The sequence below is a fragment of the Thalassophryne amazonica genome, chromosome 7, assembly GCF_902500255.1.
Source record: "Thalassophryne amazonica chromosome 7, fThaAma1.1, whole genome shotgun sequence".
Classification (NCBI taxonomy): Eukaryota; Metazoa; Chordata; class Actinopteri; order Batrachoidiformes; family Batrachoididae; genus Thalassophryne; species Thalassophryne amazonica.
In genome coordinates, this window is record NC_047109.1 from 103,978,732 (window position 1) to 104,000,240 (window position 21,509).

The 21,509-nt window shown below is 44.8% G+C and overlaps 1 protein-coding gene across 1 annotated transcript in view; it reads left to right on the forward strand.

The window, feature by feature from the left end:
• LOC117513511 (A disintegrin and metalloproteinase with thrombospondin motifs 16) overlaps positions 1-21,509 on the forward strand; it is a 259,672-nt gene that overhangs the window by 24,533 nt on the left and 213,630 nt on the right. Inside the window, 1 exon segment of the mRNA XM_034173682.1 lies at positions 3,168-3,517. Within this exon segment, the coding sequence (XP_034029573.1) occupies positions 3,168-3,517 (350 nt within the window).

A 21,509-nucleotide genomic window follows, 5' to 3' on the forward strand; every position in this document is an offset into this window, starting at 1 on the left:
ATGGAGAGAAAACTACTTATGTCAAGTCTGAGTCAACACCAAGACCTTCAAAGGTCTTTTGTGAGTCAAGACCAAGACATTGGGATTTTGGAGTGGTTGAGAAAGAGTCAAGACTGAGTCTTTGGAGGTTTTCACAACAATCAAGTTAATCAGACTCGGCATCACCTCTGTTAATATTCAAAAGTGAAATTTCTTTAGGGGAGGCGGCTCAGTTGGGGGTCAACCTGAACATTGTTTGAAGTCAAAAGATTGAAAAAAGAAACACCAAAACTGAACATGTTGGAGAGTCCTGGAGAAAGATACTTTTGATAGCTCACATAGAGTGTATTAACAATGGTTAAGATAATCCTAAATGTCACTATAATTTTTAATTAGTGTTTATTTTTATTTGAGTCTGAGACCAAGTCACAATCAAGCATAATTGCTTTATTCTGAGATGAGATTAAGAGAAAAGGTAATCTTGAGACACTTCTTGAAACCAAGACCAGACGAGTACCACAGCACTTGTGTATGATATATTCAGTGCTTAATTTGTAAAGTGGGAGGTCCCGGAGCGCAGAGGATGGGTGGCTCCGGTGCAGAAAAAAAAGAAGGGCGGGGGGGAGGGGCTTGCGAACAACGCTGTGCGCCACACCGAAAATAAACTGGGCATGTATTGTAGGCCTAATAACACTAGTCACACCAAATCCGGATAGAGTACAAATTCCTCAGTGGTCCCTCGTTTATCGCGGGAGTTACGTTCTCCGCGTTCACACCGGGCGCGACGTGAGTGACTGCAGCCACAGGTTGACATGTAATCCCTATGTAAGGACGCGTTTTGGCGCCAAACCGCGCAGTGCGATGCGAGTGAAGCGACGCGAGTGAAGCGATTTTGAGCGTTTTGCGCGTTTGTGGTGCGATATTGTGTCGCGTCACGTCGTGTTGCCCTCCTCCCCAAGTTGAAAAATCTGAACTTTTTCATCTCGTCACGCCGCAATGACCAGTCAGGGACTGAATATGAAGTGATGTGGAGATGTCTGGAGTTTGACTGAAGATGTGAACATGTCCTGTATCTGGTAGCAGCCTGTGAGCAGGACTTGTGCCTCTTTTGTCCTTTGTTTCACAATTATGAGAGAGTTTTTGGAGCAAGCAGCAGCCCCACAGCAGGGGGGAGCGGAGTTTCTTTTTCTTTTCTTTTTTTACGTGCGCGCTGAGGGAATCATCCATGGAGATTATTTTACTTATTAACTACACAGATGTATAATAAAGCAAATGGTGACTGGTTTCTAAAGACAATTATGACAGAGTTTTTTTGGGAAAGAGCGAGGAGCAGCCCCACAGCAAGCTGCGGAGTTTCTTTTTTTTTTTGTTTTTTAATTGTTTACATGTGCGCGCGTGAACGGGACAGTTGGTCCTCAAGTTGGGTCCCGTAGAGGCGGAAGGACCACTGAAAGCGGCCGTCATCCAGACGCAGCTCCTGCAGCAAATAATGATACTCTCTGTATTGGGAGCTTTTCACAACAACTCGCTCCGTTTGATCAAGGTCCGTCATGATGACTTTATGCCGAGCGGAAGGGAAGCTCCTCCTATTTGATGACGCATCGGGGCGAATTTTCGCAGCGAAAGTCCACCCAAGCAGAGCGACACACCGGGTGAAGGAGGCGCGTCCGTCGCCATGCGACCCCCGCAAATTTGTAGCGTCTGATCACGCCCGGTGTGAACGCGGCATAACCCGCGATAAACGAAATCCGCGAAGTAGCTATTTTTTACACTTATTATAGATGTTTTAAGGCTGTAAAACCCCTCACTGCACACTTTTCTCAAACAGGCATTAACATTTTCTCACTTTTCTCTCTTGTGTAAACACTCTCTTTTTTCTTCTGTGCGAGAAGATTATAAACAGACACACGCAGAACACAATGCGTGGCTCTCCCTTCACTCACTGCCTCCGGGGGTATGGATGCGGGACCCGCAAAGAATCCAAGTCCTCTCTCGGTGGCCGCAGAGCTCTGCGGCTACGGTCAACATCTGATCAAAACAGCAAGCGTAGCCTCTGGACCTTTTGCCAGATTTGGCGCAATTCTGCACAGCAGACAGGAGGGCGGCGGTGTGATTGGCAGTGAGAGCAATCGCGGTGATTTTTTTAAAATATTTTGTTAGTCAAGAGAGGTGGCGGATCACGGATCCAGTATAAATAGCTGGCGGAGCCAACGTCAGAGGTTCCAGAGCACGCGTCCGAGGTTCCGGAGCGCGCTCCGACTCAAATTAAGCCCTGGATATATTACAAAATCAAAACATAGTTGTTCTTTGTAGTGATCTAGTGCTGACCAAATTAACCAGTTTATCTTGATAATATGGCCTTTTTTGAGACTTACAAGATGATAGCGCTTGTTGTTTTTGAGTTACCATGTTAGGAACGAGGACTATCACTTACATTGTGAGTCTACATCAGCTAGGACGTTTTGGCAATGTGGTGTTTCTCTGGATGTGATCCAGCATGTGTGCATGTGTGCTGAGGACTGCAGTGGCTCGAGAAGGCCAATGGGACACCCATGCTTTAAGTAGCAGCATCAGATATATCATTACTTTTCAAGAAGTGGTGATGGACCTGTTTTCTGCCTTGGTGGTTGCCATGCAGGACCAAAGATGGCTCTATGGTCTGTTGGATACAGCAATGCTTGACACCAGAGCCTGGTTCCAGACCTGACCTCACATGTTGATAACAATCATTATTTTTGAATGTTTGCGTTAACAAACTGGATGGGATGGACTTGCGTTGAATTTTACAGGGACCGTGTCTAGGCTTTGGCTGAAATTCTAGAAAATTGGGGATGGTTCAATATTTTGTTTGATTTCTCATAACAAAATTCAGATTTTCAACCTTGACCTTACTTGTGTATAACTTTTTGAGCTGACTTGTGATTTGATGCTTTGTGAACAAATTAAATTGAAATTTAATTGAGACTTTTTTAATTTTAAAAAAGAAGTTTTGTTTATTTATTAAGGAGCTTTTTTTTGCTCCTTGGGAGAAGTTTACATTCTACTAAGCATCCTTGTAGTCCTTTGTTTGTTTACTCTGTTTTCTCCCCATTTCTTGTTCTACTTTGAGAATTCAAGAATGAAAGTATTCTCTCCTGTTTTTGCTATATGTTTATCTCCTCTCCTTGTTTGCATTTCTTTCTCTCCAGAATATGAGATTGTCTCTCCGTATGAGGTCACTCACCAGGGTGTCTACATCTCTCATGAAATCGTGCACCACCAGCGTACACGGCAGCGCAGATCTCTCATCGACACAAGCTCATCGATTACAGGCAGTGAAACGGTCCACATCCGAGTGAGTGGACTTAGGCAGGACTTCCACATGGAGCTGAGGGAATCCTCGGAGAACCTGATTGCACCTGGATTCACCATCCAAGTCCTGGGAAAGAATGGCACCAAGAGCACGAGGGCCTACCATCAAGATGACCTTTGCTTTTACCAGGGGATATTGAGGTCAAGAGTCAACTCCACAGTGGCACTGTCTACATGTTCAGGGATGGTGAGTCTGAATGGGTCTGGAGTCAGGTTGAGAGAACAGGATGGGTAGAAAAGTGAGATCTGTTCATTACAACTTAACGACAATGTTTTAATGTAAGAAAGATTGAACTTTGGTTCTACATGGACTAATCTGATGCATCATATAGTCTCTCATAGAACAAATCCAACCCACTCAGACATTTGATTACATTCAACAATCCATCCTTTTCTAAAACCCGCTTATTCCATTTAGGGGGCATGGTGTGTGTGTGTGTGTTATGGGGGGGGGGGGGGGGGGGCTGGGGCCTATACAAGTAGCCAATGGGTGAGAGGTGGGATACATGCTGGACAGGCCGCCAGCCGGTCACAAGTAGACTTATTCATTTCGTGCTACACAATCCAAGGATAAGCACCGGTGCCAAAAGGCCTCAGGGCCTATATTGGACTTCCTTCTTGTTCTTGGGTGGTGAAAACCTAAAAATTTCTTCCCCAATTAACTATGGACTTTTGGAACAACAAATTGAAAAATGACTGTTTGAACCATTAGGGTTTGTGTGTCACATTATTAAGATTTAAATGGAAGAGTTTCACAGCATCAATAAATAATATATTGATTAATTTCTGATTAGAAGTTGTTAGAATCCACATTCAAATCAGATACCGACATTAAAAAAAAGGTACAGGAGGGAAGGGTGGCAGGTTTCCAATTGGAAGACACACCACAGTTACTTTAAGTCAAGATTGTTGTCTGATTACTTTTGTTCAAAAATGAACTAACTTGTATTTCAGTTACTTGGTCAGCATCATCAACTGTAGTTTGTATTGTGTGCATTGCAATTTTTTTCTTTAAGTATTCCCAAACATTCCCAAGTCAAGGGACCACAACAGCCAGAAGTCAAACTACTATGCAAAAAAAAATGTGAATTGTTTCTGTAAGTAACTCTGTAAAAAATACTTCATGTTCAAACAGAGGAATGAAATCACAACTGTGACTTTCTTCCATCAGATCTTTGTGAAGTCAAGAGGATGGGGGTGTTAATAAAAAACAATAAAGATATATATATATATATATATATATATATATATATATATATATATATATATATATATATATATATATATATATATATATATATATATATATATATATATATATATATATTTATATATATATATATATATATATATATATATATATATATAAATATATATATATATATATATATATATATATATATATATATATATATTAGTATTGAAGAATATGAAGAAAGAAATAAAAGCAATACTTGTGAGGCCAATTTGAATTACCACCAAAATTTGTTCAACCTTTCCTTGACCAAGATCATCTTCATAAAACTTCAATATAATCCATTTGATATTATTAAAGTTTTAGCATCCAAAAACAAACAGTGAAAGAAATAGATGGGGCGATCTCATTACATCTACCCTCTGTTCACTGGTGGAGGCAGTGAAAGCAAACAAGGCAAAAATACATCAAGAGTAAACATAATACTGAACATTCTAATTTAAAATAAAAAGAGTTTCAATGACATAATTGCAGAGATGGTTCTGTCAGTGTGAGTTTCTTAGGCAAGTCATGCAGGTCAGAAGAAGATAACTAACTGTTCTACTGGCTGTTTTTTATTCACTGAGACACAGTGACACAGGAAATTAATGGCTGGGACTGCAGACTTTGGGAAGGGTTTTTCGGAAATTACAATTTGCTGAGGAGAACAGCAAGTCAAGCAATGACAATTTTCAATAGATGAGAAAAAATCAAGAGCAAAAATATATAATCAGCGAAGCATTTGGTCATTTACAGTAAAAAAAAAAAAAGCCAAGCTTGAATCTGTAACCACAGAAGCAAACCAAGTTATTTTTCTTTCGTCCAGCTAAACATTCAGTAACAAGAGTCAAGACAAGATTAACTCAATGGGTGTGTTGGAATTACACAGAGTTTTAGCATGAGTGTATTTTTGCAATATTTCTTAAGTAGAAAATTTATCATTTTAGTGACCGGTATAACAATGTGTCATCTGCATAAGGGATTATTTCTATGTGTTCTAAGTTGCATCAGTGGAGTATAAAAAAAGAAATAACTGAACCATTGAATGAGCCACAGGTGGGCTTAGGTGTCACCTTGTGAAGCAAAAATAAGTTGATATTTTGGATTTACTGCACAGGTTTTTAATGTAAAGATTAGTATGTTCTGCTCAGTGGTGGGCACAGCCAACCAAAGAATTAGCTTTGAAAACAGATAATCAGCTAGCTGAAAAGTTATCTTTTATAAAGCTAAACCGATAAACCACCCAAAAATTTATCAGAAGCTACAGATAACCGATAACTTTCAGTGTTGTCTCCGGTACACCTGCAACTACTAACAAGCTGATTTTGAGTTTTAACACCACAATCACTTCTGTTAGTATCAAAGGCGACCACAGACCCAAACAATGAGTCAGAACTTCTGTCTCTGTGCACTATGCCCTCTGCTGGAAGCTCCTGTTTACTACATAACTTCCAGCAGTAAAGCTCAACTCTCTCCTCAGCAACAGTGTCGCGTGAGGCAGAGGTCTTGGAAAATAAACCAGTGCTGACTTATGGTTTGGTTTATAAATAAAATTAATACCGATAGAATAACTCCATTAATGTCAATTCTGTCATTGTACAAAGTTAAAATATAACACATATCTTTTAATTTTAAATAATCCACTAATTCTGAAGTTGTGGAACAAACACAGACAGGTGCAAAAGGGATTATGGGAAAATGAGCCTCCACTAACACTGGTAGGTTGACTCATTCATTCTATGTAAAAACCAACACATTAATGTGACATCTGCCATCTACTGGCACCCAGACGCTCAGACCCTTATCCATAATCCTTTGCGTACAGGATTTTTTTTTTTTTGCGCCAGAGAGTTCTGCACTTTAAACAACAGAATCCACAATGACATTTGTAAATGAACATTATACAACCAAAATGTATATTTTTTCTTTAGCTGCAGCAAGAGGCTGCAACAACTATCAGGCGCGCAAAGAATTATAATTTATGGGATATCTCAATACTTAGGATGAATACTGCCATGAACACTGCTGGCCAGTAAATGGCAGTAGAGACTGTAGAGAAAACAGGAAAATATTGGATAAACAACCTGAGCTTCTTCTGACATTTAAAGCAAACACGATAACAAGTAACGTCTATAAACCCAGAGAATTTATTCATGAGAGTTTTAGGCACAATATACAAAGAGTTTAATGCTGTTGTCCATGTTGAGCCTGATCAGAGCATCTCAAATACATTTCTCCTGTTGTGACTGTATCGGGTTACCCATAATGCACCACCTGCACACAGTATGTCCACATTAAACCTTCAAAATTAGTGCAGTACTTTAAAACTAAAACATATAGCTGATATTTTCACTTTATAAAACTTCAGAAGTGACGTTAATTTAAATAACATGTCCAAAATTTGTTTTGTTAAAATTTTAAACATAAGTTAAAACTGTATGCCTCTGGATGACTTGGGTGATGTTGCCAGTGTGTTGGTGTGGTGTGAAAAGGAATTATGTTGTGACCAGGTCTTTGCTGACTGCAGAGGATAGAGCGGTTTCTGCTGAAACCAGATGTTCTCTGTTTATAGAGAGTAGAGTGGGTTTTTTTTACTACAAATCCTTTAACAGGTAAGTGCTGAAATTTTTGATATCAGACTTAACAAAGGTTTTTAGTTGTTAATGCTTGATTCACTTCATCTGCAAAAATATATTAGTGATTTAAAAATAATTGGATCAAAATTTATCGGAAGATAATTGGTCCAATGATGCTTTTCAAAGTTATCTGAAAAGCTAATCCGATAATGAAAACATTAGCTTTGGTAATTAGCGGATTAGCGGAACTGTGCCCACCACTGGTTCTGCTGAAATGGTAGTAAATTTGCAGCCAATTCACATTTTGGGGGTTAACAGCTTCTCAAGCCAGAGCACACCACTGATGAACACCAGCTTTCACTAGGAAAAAAGTTAGCTTTGCTATTTAGTGGTTATCTGATTAGCAGAACAGTGCCCACCGCTGCATACAGCATATTTTAATTGTTTACATAATTACCCCTTGCTGATCTCAGTGTTGTCCAGGTTTTAGTTCTTGACTCGGTGGTCCTCTTCTATGGATGAATATGACAGAAACTTGACTGTAAGCTTGACATTAAGTAGGTTTAAGTGAAGCAGCATCACCTTAAGACCCCAGCGTGATATTATCCCTCTTAGTAGTCTAGACCACAGAACAAGGACCTCCACGAATACACACATACTCCACTCTAAAATTCAGCGCACAAATTTAGGCCTCGGGAATCATCAGAGACTGAGCGCGGCAGCTTGGCAGTCGGCAGACGCACTCGTGTTCTTTACCTTTGAAGTTAAATGTTTCTCAGTTTGACAGTTGGAAAGGCAGAATTGCATCATGAGTGCTGTCTGACCAGCGGTCAGTTGAAGATTTATGATGGCTGGGCCTTGATAGAAAAGAAAATCTTTTTTGGTTTGCTATTAACTCGCGGTAGACGACCACTGATGTCTCAGAATTACCCTCTAAATAGAATGGCACATCTCCAGGGGATGCTTCTTCGTCTTCTTCTCTCTGTCTGTGTTTGCACTTCAAACCAGATCCCAATAAAAAATGGAGCCAAAAGATGTATGTGTGTGTGTGTGGGGGGGGGGGTTGCAAGGATTGTAAATGTAGTTCTCACGACCAGGACTGACTAAGATGGACCGGGTCAGTGCGTCAAACGGAATCTGACTTTTTTTCTGGTATGAACTGGGGAGCTGCATACCAGCAAGAAGAAGCCAAAGATATGAAGCCAATGTTTCCTAAAAAAGAAAAAAAAAATACCAAAATGTCCAATATTGTGCTTCAATGTACATTTTTGTGGTGTCCACCTGGTATGTAAACAGCAACATCATCCACATATCACAAAAAATGTTGGGCCAATTTGGAAAAGGGGGCATTGAAATTTCAATTTGTTTTGACTTCTATTTTATTTCCAAACAGTATGAATTCAAGATGTTGGACGTGGCATGGTTGTTGGTGCCAGACAGGCTGGTCTGAGTATTTCAGAAACTGCTGATCTACTGGGAATTTCACACAAAACCATCTGTAGAGTTAAGAGAGAATGCTTCAAAAAAATGAAGATATACAAGGTCTATTAGAAAAGTATCCGACCTTATTATTTTTTTCAAAAACCATATGGATTTGAATCACATGTGATTGCGTCAGACAAGCTTGAACCCTCGTGCGCATGCCTGAGTTTTTCCACGCCTGTCGGTTACGTCATTCGCCTGTAAGCAGGCTTTGAGTGAGGAGTGGTCCACCCCCTCGTCGGATTTTCATTGCCAGGAAATGGTGGAATGATTTGGGCTTTTTTTCCCCATCAGAATTTTTTCAGAAACTGTTCGAGACTGGCAGCTGAAAACCATTAGAAAAAGTTATCTGGCTTTCGGTGAAAATGTTACGGGCTTGGTAGAGAATAAGGAGTGTTACTGTCGCTTTAAGGATGGCCCCCAGGCTGAACGACCATTTCATTTCTAAACGGATGACTGTCTGGATCCGTGACCATCGTGTGCCATTTCTCTGGTTATCACAAGAGCTGGACATCAACCATTTTCTGGCAGATTTCACTTTTAACAAGAGATTTTGTCATGGAAAGCTGAGCGGAGGCTTCGCGCGTCACGATCAATCAATCAATCAATCAATTTTTTTATATCAGGGTCACCTGATCCAGCCCTAACTATAAGCTTTAGCAAAAAGGAAAGTTTTAAGCCTAATCTTAAAAGTAGAGAGGGTGTCTGTCTCCCTGATCTGAATTGGGAGCTGGTTCCACAGGAGAGGAGCCTGAAAGCTGAAGGCTCTGCCTCCCATTCTACTCTTACAAACCCTAGGAACTACAAGTAAGCCTGCAGTCTGAGAGCGAAGCGCTCTATTGGGGTGATATGGTACTACGAGGTCCCTAAGATAAGATGGGACCTGATTATTCAAAACCTTATAAGTAAGAAGAAGAATTTTAAATTCTATTCTAGAATTAACAGGAAGCCAATGAAGAGAGGCCAATATGGGTGAGATATGCTCTCTCCTTCTAGTCCCCGTCAGTACTCTAGCTGCAGCATTTTGAATTAACTGAAGGCTTTTTAGGGAACTTTTAGGACATCCTGATAATAATGAATTACAATAGTCCAGCCTAGAGGAAATAAATGCATGAATTAGTTTTTCAGCATCACTCTGAGACAAGACCTTTCTGATTTTAGAGATATTGCGTAAATGCAAAAAAGCAGTCCTACATATTTGTTTAATATGCGCTTTGAATGACATATCCTGATCAAAAATGACTCCAAGATTTCTCACAGTATTACTAGAGGTCAGGGTAATGCCATCCAGAGTAAGGATCTGGTTAGACACCATGTTTCTAAGATTTATGGGGACAAGTACAATAACTTCAGTTTTATCTGAGTTTAAAAGCAGGAAATTAGAGGTCATCCATGTCTTTATGTCTGTAAGACAATCCTGCAGTTTAGCTAATTGGTGTGTGTCCTCTGGCTTCATGGATAGATAAAGCTGGGTATCATCTGCGTAACAATGAAAATTTAAGCAATACCGTCTAATAATACTGCCTAAGGGAAGCATGTATAAAGTGAATAAAATTGGTCCTAGCACAGAACCTTGTGGAACTCCATAATTAACTTTAGTCTGTGAAGAAGATTCCCCATTTACATGAACAAATTGTAATCTATTAGACAAATATGATTCAAACCACCGCAGCGCAGTGCCTTTAATACCCATGGCATGCTCTAATCTCTGTAATAAAATTTTATGGTCAACAGTATCAAAAGCAGCACTGAGGTCTAACAGAACAAGCACAGAGATGAGTCCACTGTCCGAGGCCATAAGAAGATCATTTGTAATTGTAACCTTCACTAATGCTGTTTCTGTACTATGATGAATTCTAAAACCTGACTGAAACTCTTCAAATAGACCATTCCTCTGCAGATGATCAGTTAGCTGTTTTACAACTACCCTTTCAAGAATTTTTGAGAGAAAAGGAAGGTTGGAGATTGGCCTATAATTAGCTAAGATAGCTGGGTCACGATGGATTCACTACTGGAGCGAGACAAAACCACCTCCGTTTTGGTCTCACAGGACGGCTTTGAGATGGCGTTCAGACAGCTGTCGGTGGTTTTTCAGTCGAGTGATTATCCGAGAAATTGTGGATGTGCCTGGACATGCCAGAACATGTCCCGTGAGGCTTCATCACAGTGTTGCTTTGCGCCATGCTGCACCGCCGCGACGCGCGGAATTCCTCTGCACATCTGTCTCAATGTGCAGAAAAAGTGCTGATGTCAAAGTGCTGATGTCCACGTCACAATTCCTGTGCTAGTCAGACGACGTCCCGGATAAAACACAGCGTCCAGTTTGGAAATGAAGGGCACATTCCACTGTTACAGGAGTTTTTGTCATGGAAAGAGGAGCGGAGGCTTCGCGCGTCGTGGCGGTGCCGCATGGCGCAAAGCAACGCTGTGATGAAGCCTCATGGCATGTCCAGGAACATCCACAATTTCTCGGATAATCACTCGACTGAAAAACCACCGACAGCTGTCTGAACGCCACCTCAAAGCCATCCTGTGAGACCAAAACGGAGGTGGTTTTGTCTCGCTCCAGTAGCGAATCCACTGTGATGCGCGAAACCTCCGCTCGGCTTTCCATGACAAAATCTCTTGTTAAAAGTGAAATCTGCCGGAAAATGGTTGATGTCCAGCTCTTGTAATAACCAGAGAAATGGCACATGATGTTCACGGATCCAGACAGCCATCCCTTTAGAAATGAAATGGCCATTCAGCCTGTCGATGGTGGCTTCGGAGCGCGGCACGCCCCACAGCCACTGGGGGCCGTCCTTAAAGCGACAGTAACACTCCTTATTCTCTACCAAACCCGTAACATTTTCACCGAAAGCCAGATAAATTGTTCTAATGGTTTCCAGCTGCCAGTCTCTAACAGTTTCTGAAAAAATTCTGATGGAAAAAAAGCCCAAATCATTCCGCCATTTCCTGACAACGAAACAACGACGAGGGGGCTGGACCACTCCTCACTCAAAGCCTGCTAACAGGCAAATGACGCAACCGACAGGTGTGGAAAAACTCACGCATGTGCACGAGGGTTCAAGCTTGTCTGACGCAATCACACGTGATTCAAATCCATATGGTTTTTGAAAAAAATAATAAGGTCGGATACTTTTCTAATAGATCTGTTGGGGAAAGTGTAGTGACACGGACCCACAACAGGGGGAGCAAATGAACGGTCAATAGATAAGCCAAAAGGTAACAATTTAATGTTGTGAATGTGCACAACGACTATACAGACAATCTCAGAATATGATAGCAGTCAATACACAAAGGTGACGTGTGGGCAGGCTCGAGGATAGAAGACGTCTGTCCTGAGAAGAGCCGGAACCACACGATTTCCGCCGCCACCGAACCTGGTGAATACTGGCGCCGCCAAGTCCCGAATTCCCAGGTGATCGCCGTCCCCGACTGTCGGATCTGGTACTGCTGGCGAGGAGCACAAACAGTGAGATGTGGGTGTGTGCACACCCAGTAACAAAAACAGTCAGAAGGTGGAAAGTCACCTGCACCTCTAATCACACACACGTGCAGCTCCTGTCAACCACTTATCTGGTTGGGGTGTGAAGCGAAGCTGTCGCTGATCACACCAAACACCAATCCCACAGATAAGGAAACACTTACAGGAAAACGGCTGCAAAGAAGTTCAGACTGTTAGTCAGTGTTTTCAGTTTAGCAGAGAATTACCTTCACAGGTAGATGATATCTCAGCAATGAGGTGGAGATTGCGTCCGGGTTTTATGGAGTAGTATGATGAAGTGTAGATGGGTGACAGCTGTCATGAGATAATGAGTGACAGCTGTCGCCCCCGGCTGTGTCCGTGGCGGCAGCGCCCTCTCGTGCGTGAAGCCGGCACGTCAGGCAGGGAGCCCTCTGGTGGTGGACCAGCAGTACCTCCTCTTCTGGCGGCCCACACAACAGGACCCCCCCCCCCCCCCTCAACGAGCGCCTCCTGGCGCCCGACCGGGTTTATCCGGGTGTCGGCGGTAGAAATCGGCCAGGAGGGCCGGGTCCAGGATGAAGCTCCTCTTCACCCAGGAGGGTTCTTCGGGTCCATACCCCTCCCAGTCCACCAAATACTGGAACCCCCGGCCCATTCGACGGAGGTCCAGGAGCCGGCGCACTGTCCAAGCCGGCTCCCCGTCAATGATCCGGGCAGGAGGCGGCGCCGGACTGGGAGCACAGAGGGGTGAGGTGAGGTGTGGTTTAATCCGGGAGACATGAAAAACAGGGTGGATCCGCAGTGAAGCCGGGAGCTGGAGCTTCACTGCAGCAGGACTGAGGATTTTGATGATCTTGAATGGTCCAATGAACCTGTCCATCAGTTTGGGGGAGTCCACCTGCAGGGGAATGTCCTTGGTTGATAACCACACCTCCTGCCTGGGCTGGTATGCAGGGGCCGGGGACCGCCGGCGGTCTGCATGGGCCTTAGCCCTTGTCCGGGCCTTTAACAAGGCAGAATGGGCAGTGTGCCACACCCGACGGCATCTCCGCAGGTGGGCCTGGACCGAGGGCACACCGACCTCTCCCTCCACCACGGGAAACAATGAGGGCTGGTACCCCAGACACACCTCAAATTCAATTCAATTCAATTCAGTTTTATTTATATAGTGCCAAATCACAACAAACAGTTGCCCCAAGGCGCTTTATATTGTAAGGCAAGGCCATACAATAATTACGTAAAAACCCCAAAGGTCAAAACGACCCCCTGTGAGCAAGCACTTGGCGACAGTGGGAAGGAAAAACTCCCTTTTAACAGGAAGAAACCTCCAGCAGAACCAGGCTCAGGGAGGGGCAGTCTTCTGCTGGGACTGGTTGGGGCTGAGGGAGAGAACCAGGAAAAAGACATGCTGTGGAGGGGAGCAGAGATCAATCACTAATGATTAAATGCAGAGTGGTGCATACAGAGCAAAAAGAGAAAGAAACACTCAGTGCATTATGGGAACCCCCCAGCAGTCTAAGTCTATAGCAGCATAACTAAGGGATGGTTCAGGGTCACCTGATCCAGCCCTAACTATAAGCTTTAGCAAAAAGGAAAGTTTTAAGCCTAATCTTAAAAGTAGAGAGGGTGTCTGTCTCCCTGATCCGAATTGGGAGCTGGTTCCACAGGAGAGGAGCCTGAAAGCTGAAGGCTCTGCCTCCCATTCTACTCTTACAAACCCTAGAAACTACAAGTTATCCTGCAGTCTGAGAGCGAAGCGCTCTATTGGGGTGATATGGTACTATGAGGTCCCTAAGATAAGAAGGGACCTGATTATTCAAAACCTTATAAGTAAGAAGAAGAATTTTAAATTCTATTCTAGAATTAACAGGAAGCCAATGAAGAGAGGCCAATATGGGTGAGATATGCTCTCTTCTTCTAGTCCCCGTCAGTACTCTAGCTGCAGCATTTTGAATTAACTGAAGGCTTTTCAGGGAACTTTTAGGACAACCTGATAATAATGAATTACAATAGTCCAGCCTAGAGGAAATAAATGCATGAATTAGTTTTTCAGCATCACTCTGAGACAAGACCTTTCTAATTTTAGAGATATTGCGTAAATGCAAAAAAAGCAGTCTTACATATTTGTTTAATATGCGCTTTGAATGACATATCCTGATCAAAAATGACTCCAAGATTTCTCACAGTATTACTAGAGGTCAGGGTAATGCCATCCAGAGTAAGGATCTGGTTAGACACCATGTTTGTAAGATTTGTGGGGCCAAGTACAATAACTTCAGTTTTATCTGAGTTTAAAAGCAGGAAATTAGAGGTCATCCATGTCCTTATGTCTGTAAGACAATCCTGCAGTTTAGCTAATTGGTGTGTGTCCTCTGGCTTCATGGATAGATAAAGCTGGGTATCATCTGCGTAACAATGAAAATTTAAGCAATGCCGTCTAATAATACTGCCTAAGGGAAGCATGTATAAAGTGAATAAAATTGGTCCTAGCACAAAACCTTGTGGAACTCCATAATTAACCTTAGTCTGTGAAGAAGATTCCCCATTTACATGAACAAATTGTAATCTATTAGATAAATATGATTCAAACCACCGCAGCGCAGTGCCTTTAATACCTATGGCATGCTCTAATCTCTGTAATAAAATTTTATGGTCAACAGTATCAAAAGCAGCACTGAGGTCTAACAGAACAAGCACAGAGATGAGTCCACTGTCCGAGGCCATAAGAAGATCATTTGTAACCTTCACTAATGCTGTTTCTGTACTATGATGAATTCTAAAACCTGACTGAAACTCTTCAAATAGACCATTCCTCTGCAGATGATCAGTTAGCTGTTTTACAACTACCCTTTCAAGAATTTTTGAGAGAAAAGGAAGGTTGGAGATTGGCCTCTAATTAGCTAAGATAGCTGGGTCAAGTGATGGCTTTTTAAGTAATGGTTTAATTACTGCCACCTTAAAAGCCTGTGGTACATAGCCAACTAATAAAGATAGATTGATCATATTTAAGATCGAAGCATTAAATAATGGTAGGGCTTCCTTGAGCAGCCTGGTAGGAATGGGGTCCAATAGACATGTTGATGGTTTGGATGAAGTAACTAATGAAAATAACTCAGACAGAACAATCTGAGAGAAAGAGTCTAACCAAATACCGGCATCACTGAAAGCAGCCAAAGATAACGATACGTCTTTGGGATGGTTATGTGTAATTTTTTCTCTAATAGTTAAAATTTTATTAGCAAAGAAAGTCATGAAGTCATTACTAGTTAAAGTTAAAGGAATACTCGGCTCAATAGAGCTCTGACTCTTTGTCAGCCTGGCTACAGTGCTGAAAAGAAACCTGGGGTTGTTCTTATTTTCTTCAATTAGTGATGAGTAGTAAGATGTCCTAGCTTTACGGAGGGCTTTTTTATAGAGCAACAGACTCTTTTTCCAGGCTAAGTGAAGATCTTCTAAATTAGTGAGACGCCATTTCCTCTCCAACTTACGGGTTATCTGCTTTAAGCTGCAAGTTTGTGAGTTATACCACGGAGTCAGGCACTTCTGATTTAAAGCTCTCTTTTTCAGAGGAGCTACAGCATCCAAAGTTGTCTTCAATGAGGATGTAAAACTGAGGAAATGATGGGGAGAGGCCGGTGGCAGAAGACACCTGGCTGTTATGTGCATACTCGATCCAGGCCAGATGGTTACTCCAGGCCGTCGGGTGCACGGATGTCACACAGCGGAGGGTCTGTTCCAACTCTTGGTTGGCCCATTCTGCCTGTCCGTTCGTCTGTGGGTGGTACCCGGACGAGAAGCTCACGGTGGCCCCCAGTTCTCTGCAGAAACTCCTCCAGACTTGAGAGGAAAACTGGGGACCACGATCCGAGACTACGTCAGTTGGTATCCTATGCAGACGGACGACGTGGTGGACCAGGAGGTCTGCTGTCTCCTGGGCCGTTGGGAGCTTCGGGAGGGCCACGAAGTGGGCCGCCTTGTAGAATCGGTCCACTATCGTGAGGATGGTGGTGTTGCCCTGGGACGGCGGGAGGCCTGTGATGAAATCCAGGCCGATATGGGACCAGGGGCGATGAGGCACAGGAAGCGGCTGGAGAAGTCCTTGGGACCTTTTGTGGTCTGCCTTGCCCCTGGCACAGGTGGTGCAGGCGTGGATATACTCCCGGACGTCGGCCTCCATAGACGCCCACCAGAAGCGCTGCCGGACAACTGCCACGGTCCTTCGCACCCCTGGATGACAGGAGAGCTTCGAACCGTGACAGAAATCCAAGACTGCAGCCCTGGCTTCTGGTGGGACGTACATACGATTCTTCGGACCAGTTCCGGGGTCCGGGCTCCATGCCAGGGCCTCCCGGACAGTCTTCTCCACGTCCCAGGTGAGGGTGGCCACGATAGTGGACTCCGGAATGATGGGCTCCGGTGGATCCGACAGCACAGTTTTGACTTCATCTTCGTGTACCCGGGACAAGGCATCCGATCTCTGGTTCTTGGTCCCGGGGCGATAGGTGATCTGGAAGTCAAAACGTCCGAAGAACAGTGACCAGCGGGCTTGCCTGGGGTTCAGCCGCTGGGCGGTCCTGATATACTCCAGGTTCCGATGGTCAGTGAAAACCATGAACGGCACAGACGCTCCCTCCAACAGGTGTCTCCACTCCTCAAGAGCGTCTTTCACCGCAAGGAGTTCTCGATTGCCGACGTCATAGTTCCATTCAGCGGGGGTCAACCTACGAGAAAAGTAGGCACACGGGTGAAGAACCTTATCAGTCTCCCCGCTCTGGGATAGCACGGCTCCTATCCCTGAGTCAGAGGCGTCCACTTCAACTACAAACTGGCGGCTAGGGTCGGGCTGCACCAGAACTGGTGCAGACGAGAACCGGCGTTTCAACTCCTTGAACGCGGCTTCGCACCGATCCGACCAGGTGAAGGGGACTTTTGGAGAGGTCAGGGCTGTCACGGGTCTAACTACCTGACTGTAGCCCTTAATGAACCTCCTGTAGAAATTTGCAAAGCTGAGGAACTGTTGCAGCTTCCTACGACTTGTTGGTTGGGGCCAATCTCTCACCGCCGCAACCTTGGCCGGATCAGGGGTGACGGAGTTGGAGGAGATGATGAACCCCAGGAAGGACAAAGAGGTGCGGTGAAACTCACACTTCTCGCCCTTCACAAACAGCCGGTTCTCCAACAACCGCTGCAGGACCTGACGTACATGCTGAACATGAGTCTCAGGATCCGGGGAAAAGATGAGTATGTCATCCAGATACACGAAGACGAATCGGTGCAGGAAGTCCCACAAGACGTCATTTACCAAAGCTTGGAACGTCGCGGGGGCGTTGGTGAGGCCGAATGGCATGACCAGGTACTCAAAATGACCGAATGGGGTGTTAAATGCCGTCTTCCATTCGTCTCCCTTCCAGATCCGAACCAGGTGATACGCATTCCTAAGGTCCAGTTTGGTGAAAATTTGGGCTCCATGCAGGGGCGTGAACACTGAATCCAATAGGGGTAAATGGTATCGATTGCGAACCGTTATGTCGTTCAGCCCCCTGTAATCAATGCATGGACGGAGTCCGCCATCTTTCTTGCCCACAAAAAAGAAACCTTTACCCATCGGGGAGGTGGAATTCCGGATCAGCCCGGCAGCTAATGAGTCCTGGATGTAGGTCTCCTTTGATTCGCGCTCAGGACGTGAGAGGTTGTACAGCCTGCTGGACGGGTACTCAGCGCCTGGGACCAAATCAATGGCACAATCGTACGGACAGTGCGGGGGAAGGGTGAGCGCCAGATCCTTGCTGAAGACGTCAGCAAGGTCGTGGTACTCAACCGGCACCGCCGTCAGATTGGGAGGGACTTTAACCTCCTCATTAGCATTTACACCGGGAGGAACCGAGGATCCTAAACAATTCCGGTGGCAGGTTTTGCTCCACTGAGTCACAACCCCAGACGGCCAATCAATCCGGGGATTGTGTTTAATCATCCATGGGAAGCCCAAAATCACGCGGGAGGTAGAAGGAGTTACAAAAAACTCAATCTCCTCCCGGTGATTCCCAGACACTACCAGGGTTACAGGTAGTGTCTTGTGTGTGATAAAAGGGAGAAGAGTGCCATCTAGTGCTCGCACCTTCACTGGTGAAGAAAGCGCCACCAGAGGGAGCCCTACCTCCCTTGCCCATCTGCTATCCAGCAGATTCCCTTCTGACCCCGTGTCCACCAGTGCTGGGGCTTGAAGGGTTAAATCCCCACTCAGGATTGTAACTGGGAGTCGTGTTGAAAGATGTGTATGACCCACATGAATGTTTTGACCCCCCCCCTCAGCCCAGTCTCTAAGGGCGGGCGTTTCTGTTTTGACCGTTTGGGGCAGACTCTCTGCTGATGCTCGCTTGAGCTGCAGACAAAGCACTCCCCGCGGATCAGCCTCCTCTGTCTGAATGTGGCCCTGCTCCTGTCCCTAGCATCGTCAGCAGGGCGAACTGTAGCCACACGGAGCGCTGTGGCTGTGGAGCGTGGAGAAGACGGCTCTCTTTCGGACCCGGGAGGAAGAGGGACGGCTTGTGCCTGACCACGCCCTTCACCTCGCTCCCGTCAGCGTTCTAACCGATTGTCCAATCATATAACCAAATTGATAAGCTCAGCCAAATCCCGCGGTTCCTCCTTAGCCACCAGGTGCTCCTTCAGGACCGACGACAGTCCGTTTATGAAGGCAGCGCGGAGCGCAGTCATATTCCAGCCGGATCTCGCAGCCGTGATGCGGAAGTCGACTGCATATTCGGCTGCGCTCCGGCGCCCCTGTCTCATTGACAGCAGCACGGTAGATGCGGTTTCGCGTTTCAAAAACAGTTCTGAGCTCCCTCACAAACCCAGTATAAGAGGCAAGGAGCCATGAACCTTGTTCCCAAAGCGCTGTAGCCCAAGCGCGTGCCTTACCTCGAAGCAAATTAATCACGTAAGCCACCTTACTGGCGTCAGACACGTACATCACGGGACGCTGTGCAAAGATGAGCGAACACTGCATAAGAAAGTCCACGCACATCTCCACACAACCTCCGTACGGCTCTGGGGGGCTTATGTATGCTTCAGGGGATGGTGGGGGGGGGGTCGTTGAATGACCAGTGGAATGTCTGTATTCGGCACCGGGTCGGCAGGAGGAGGAGCTGCAGCAGCGCCCTGAGCGCGCGCTTCCACCTGCGCAGTGAGAGCCTCCATCCTGCGATTAAGGATGGTGTTTTGCTCGGTCATCAGGTCCATCCGAGCGGTAAAGGCGGTGAGGATGTGCTGCAACTCACCAATCACGCCTCCAGCCGACGCCTGTGCACCCTGCTCTTCCATTGGCTGTCCAACAGATGGTTGACGCCCCTCGGGATCCATGACGTTGGCCGAGATATCCTGTTGGGGAAAGTGTAATGACACGGACCCACAACAGGGGGCGCAAATGAACGGTCAATAGATGAGCCAAAAGGTAACAATTTAATGTTGTGAATGTGCACAACGACTATACAGACAATCTCAGAATATGATAGCAGTCAATACACAAAGGTGACGTGTGGGCAGGCTCAAGGATAGAAGACGTCTGTCCTGAGAAGAGCCGGAACCACACGATTTCCACCGCCACCGAACCTGGTGAATACTGGAGCCGCCAAGTCCCGAATTCCCAGGTGATCACCGTCCCCGACTGTCAGATCTGGTACTGCTGGCGAGGAGCACAAACAGTGAGATGTGGGTGTGTGCACACCCTGTAACAAAAACAGTCAGAAGGTGGAAAGTCACCTCCACCTCTAATCACACACACGTGCAGCTCCTGTCAACCACTTATCTGGTTGGGGTGTGAAGCGAAGCCGTCGCTGATCACACCAAACGCCAATCCCACAGATAAGGAAACACTTACAGGAAAACGGCTGCAAAGAAGTTCAGACTGTTAGTCAGTGTTTTCAGTTTAGCAGAGAATTACCTTCACAGGTAGATGATATCTCGGCAATGAGGTGGAGATGACGTCCGGGTTTTATGGAGTAGTATGATGAAGTGTAGATGGGTGACAGCTGTCATGAGATAATGAGTGACAGCTGTCACCCCTGGCTGTGTCCGTTGCGGCAGCACCCTCTCGTGCCTGAAGCCCGCACTTCAGGCAGGGCGCCCTCTGGTGGTGGGCCAGCAGTACCTCCTCTTCTGGCGGCCCACACAACAAGATCTCGTGCAGTGAGCAGCAGCTGTGTGGACAAAAATGCCTTGTTGATGTCAGAGGTCAGAGGAGAATGGGCAGAATGGTTGAATGGGCAAATGTGTGATGCCATCATGTCAGTATGGACCAACATCTCTGAGGAATGTTTCCAACACCTTGTTGAATCTATGACATGAAGAACTAAGGTAGGTCTGAAGGTAAAATGGGGTCATACTGATGCCTCTTTCCCAACGCTGTAATACAGACAATAAACTACAATCAACTAAAACTTTTTTCCTCCCAAAATGAGACGTCCTGCGTTATGAATTACATCCTGATGTGCACCACATCTGGCTGCAAGAGCTCAGCTCAGATGTATGGAAAGACATTCATGCCAATAATGTCTGAAAGGAAATGCTTTTGACAAAAACTACAGACTTTATTTCTATCTCTTTATTTCTATTTATGTCCAGAGATCAAGGATCCACCATGTAGAGTTTATTTATGTCCAGAGTTTAAGGATACAATGACCAATTTCACATGTATTTACTTTAAGACTCAATAAAATGCTGTTGACATAGAAAACCTGTAAGGTTTTTAGCAACAGAAAATTCACAAAAGGAATCGGATCGATAAGTGGAATTGATAATGGTATTGATATTGATAAAATCTTATCAATACCCATCCCTAGGCAGGACTATAGAACACAAAATCAAGAGCTGGATAGAAGGCACAAGGTGCATCAATCTGGCATGGAACAAACAACCAGTGAGCTTAAATAACCCCAGGTGACAATCAGCAAATCAAGAACATGCATTCATGGAAAGTACCAGAAAACAGGGCGTGACCAGAGATGGAGAGAGAGACAGCCAGCACCAAGAACCAAGAGACTACAAGAGCTACAGTTAGACCCAACCAGAAAAACCCCAACAAGAAAATTAACACACAGAAAGGCAATGCATGAACAAACAGGAAAAAACAAAACAGAAAACCAGACATAATATGACATCCTGACATCCATGATATCTCCTCCTCCTGTTCCTTATCACGGTCTGTCCATATTGCGTTTCCAGGCCTGCAGCACATTTCAAAAAAGTTGGGATGGGGACAATTTATTCTAAACATAATGATTAAACCATCATTTTTACAGCCAATTTTCTTAAGATAAGTCACGGGTTGGACACATGAACATTTTTAAGTCACTGAATATGTCTCAAACCTCATTTACATCAATCATAAAGAAATTCAGATGCTACTGTTAGCATGGTGGCT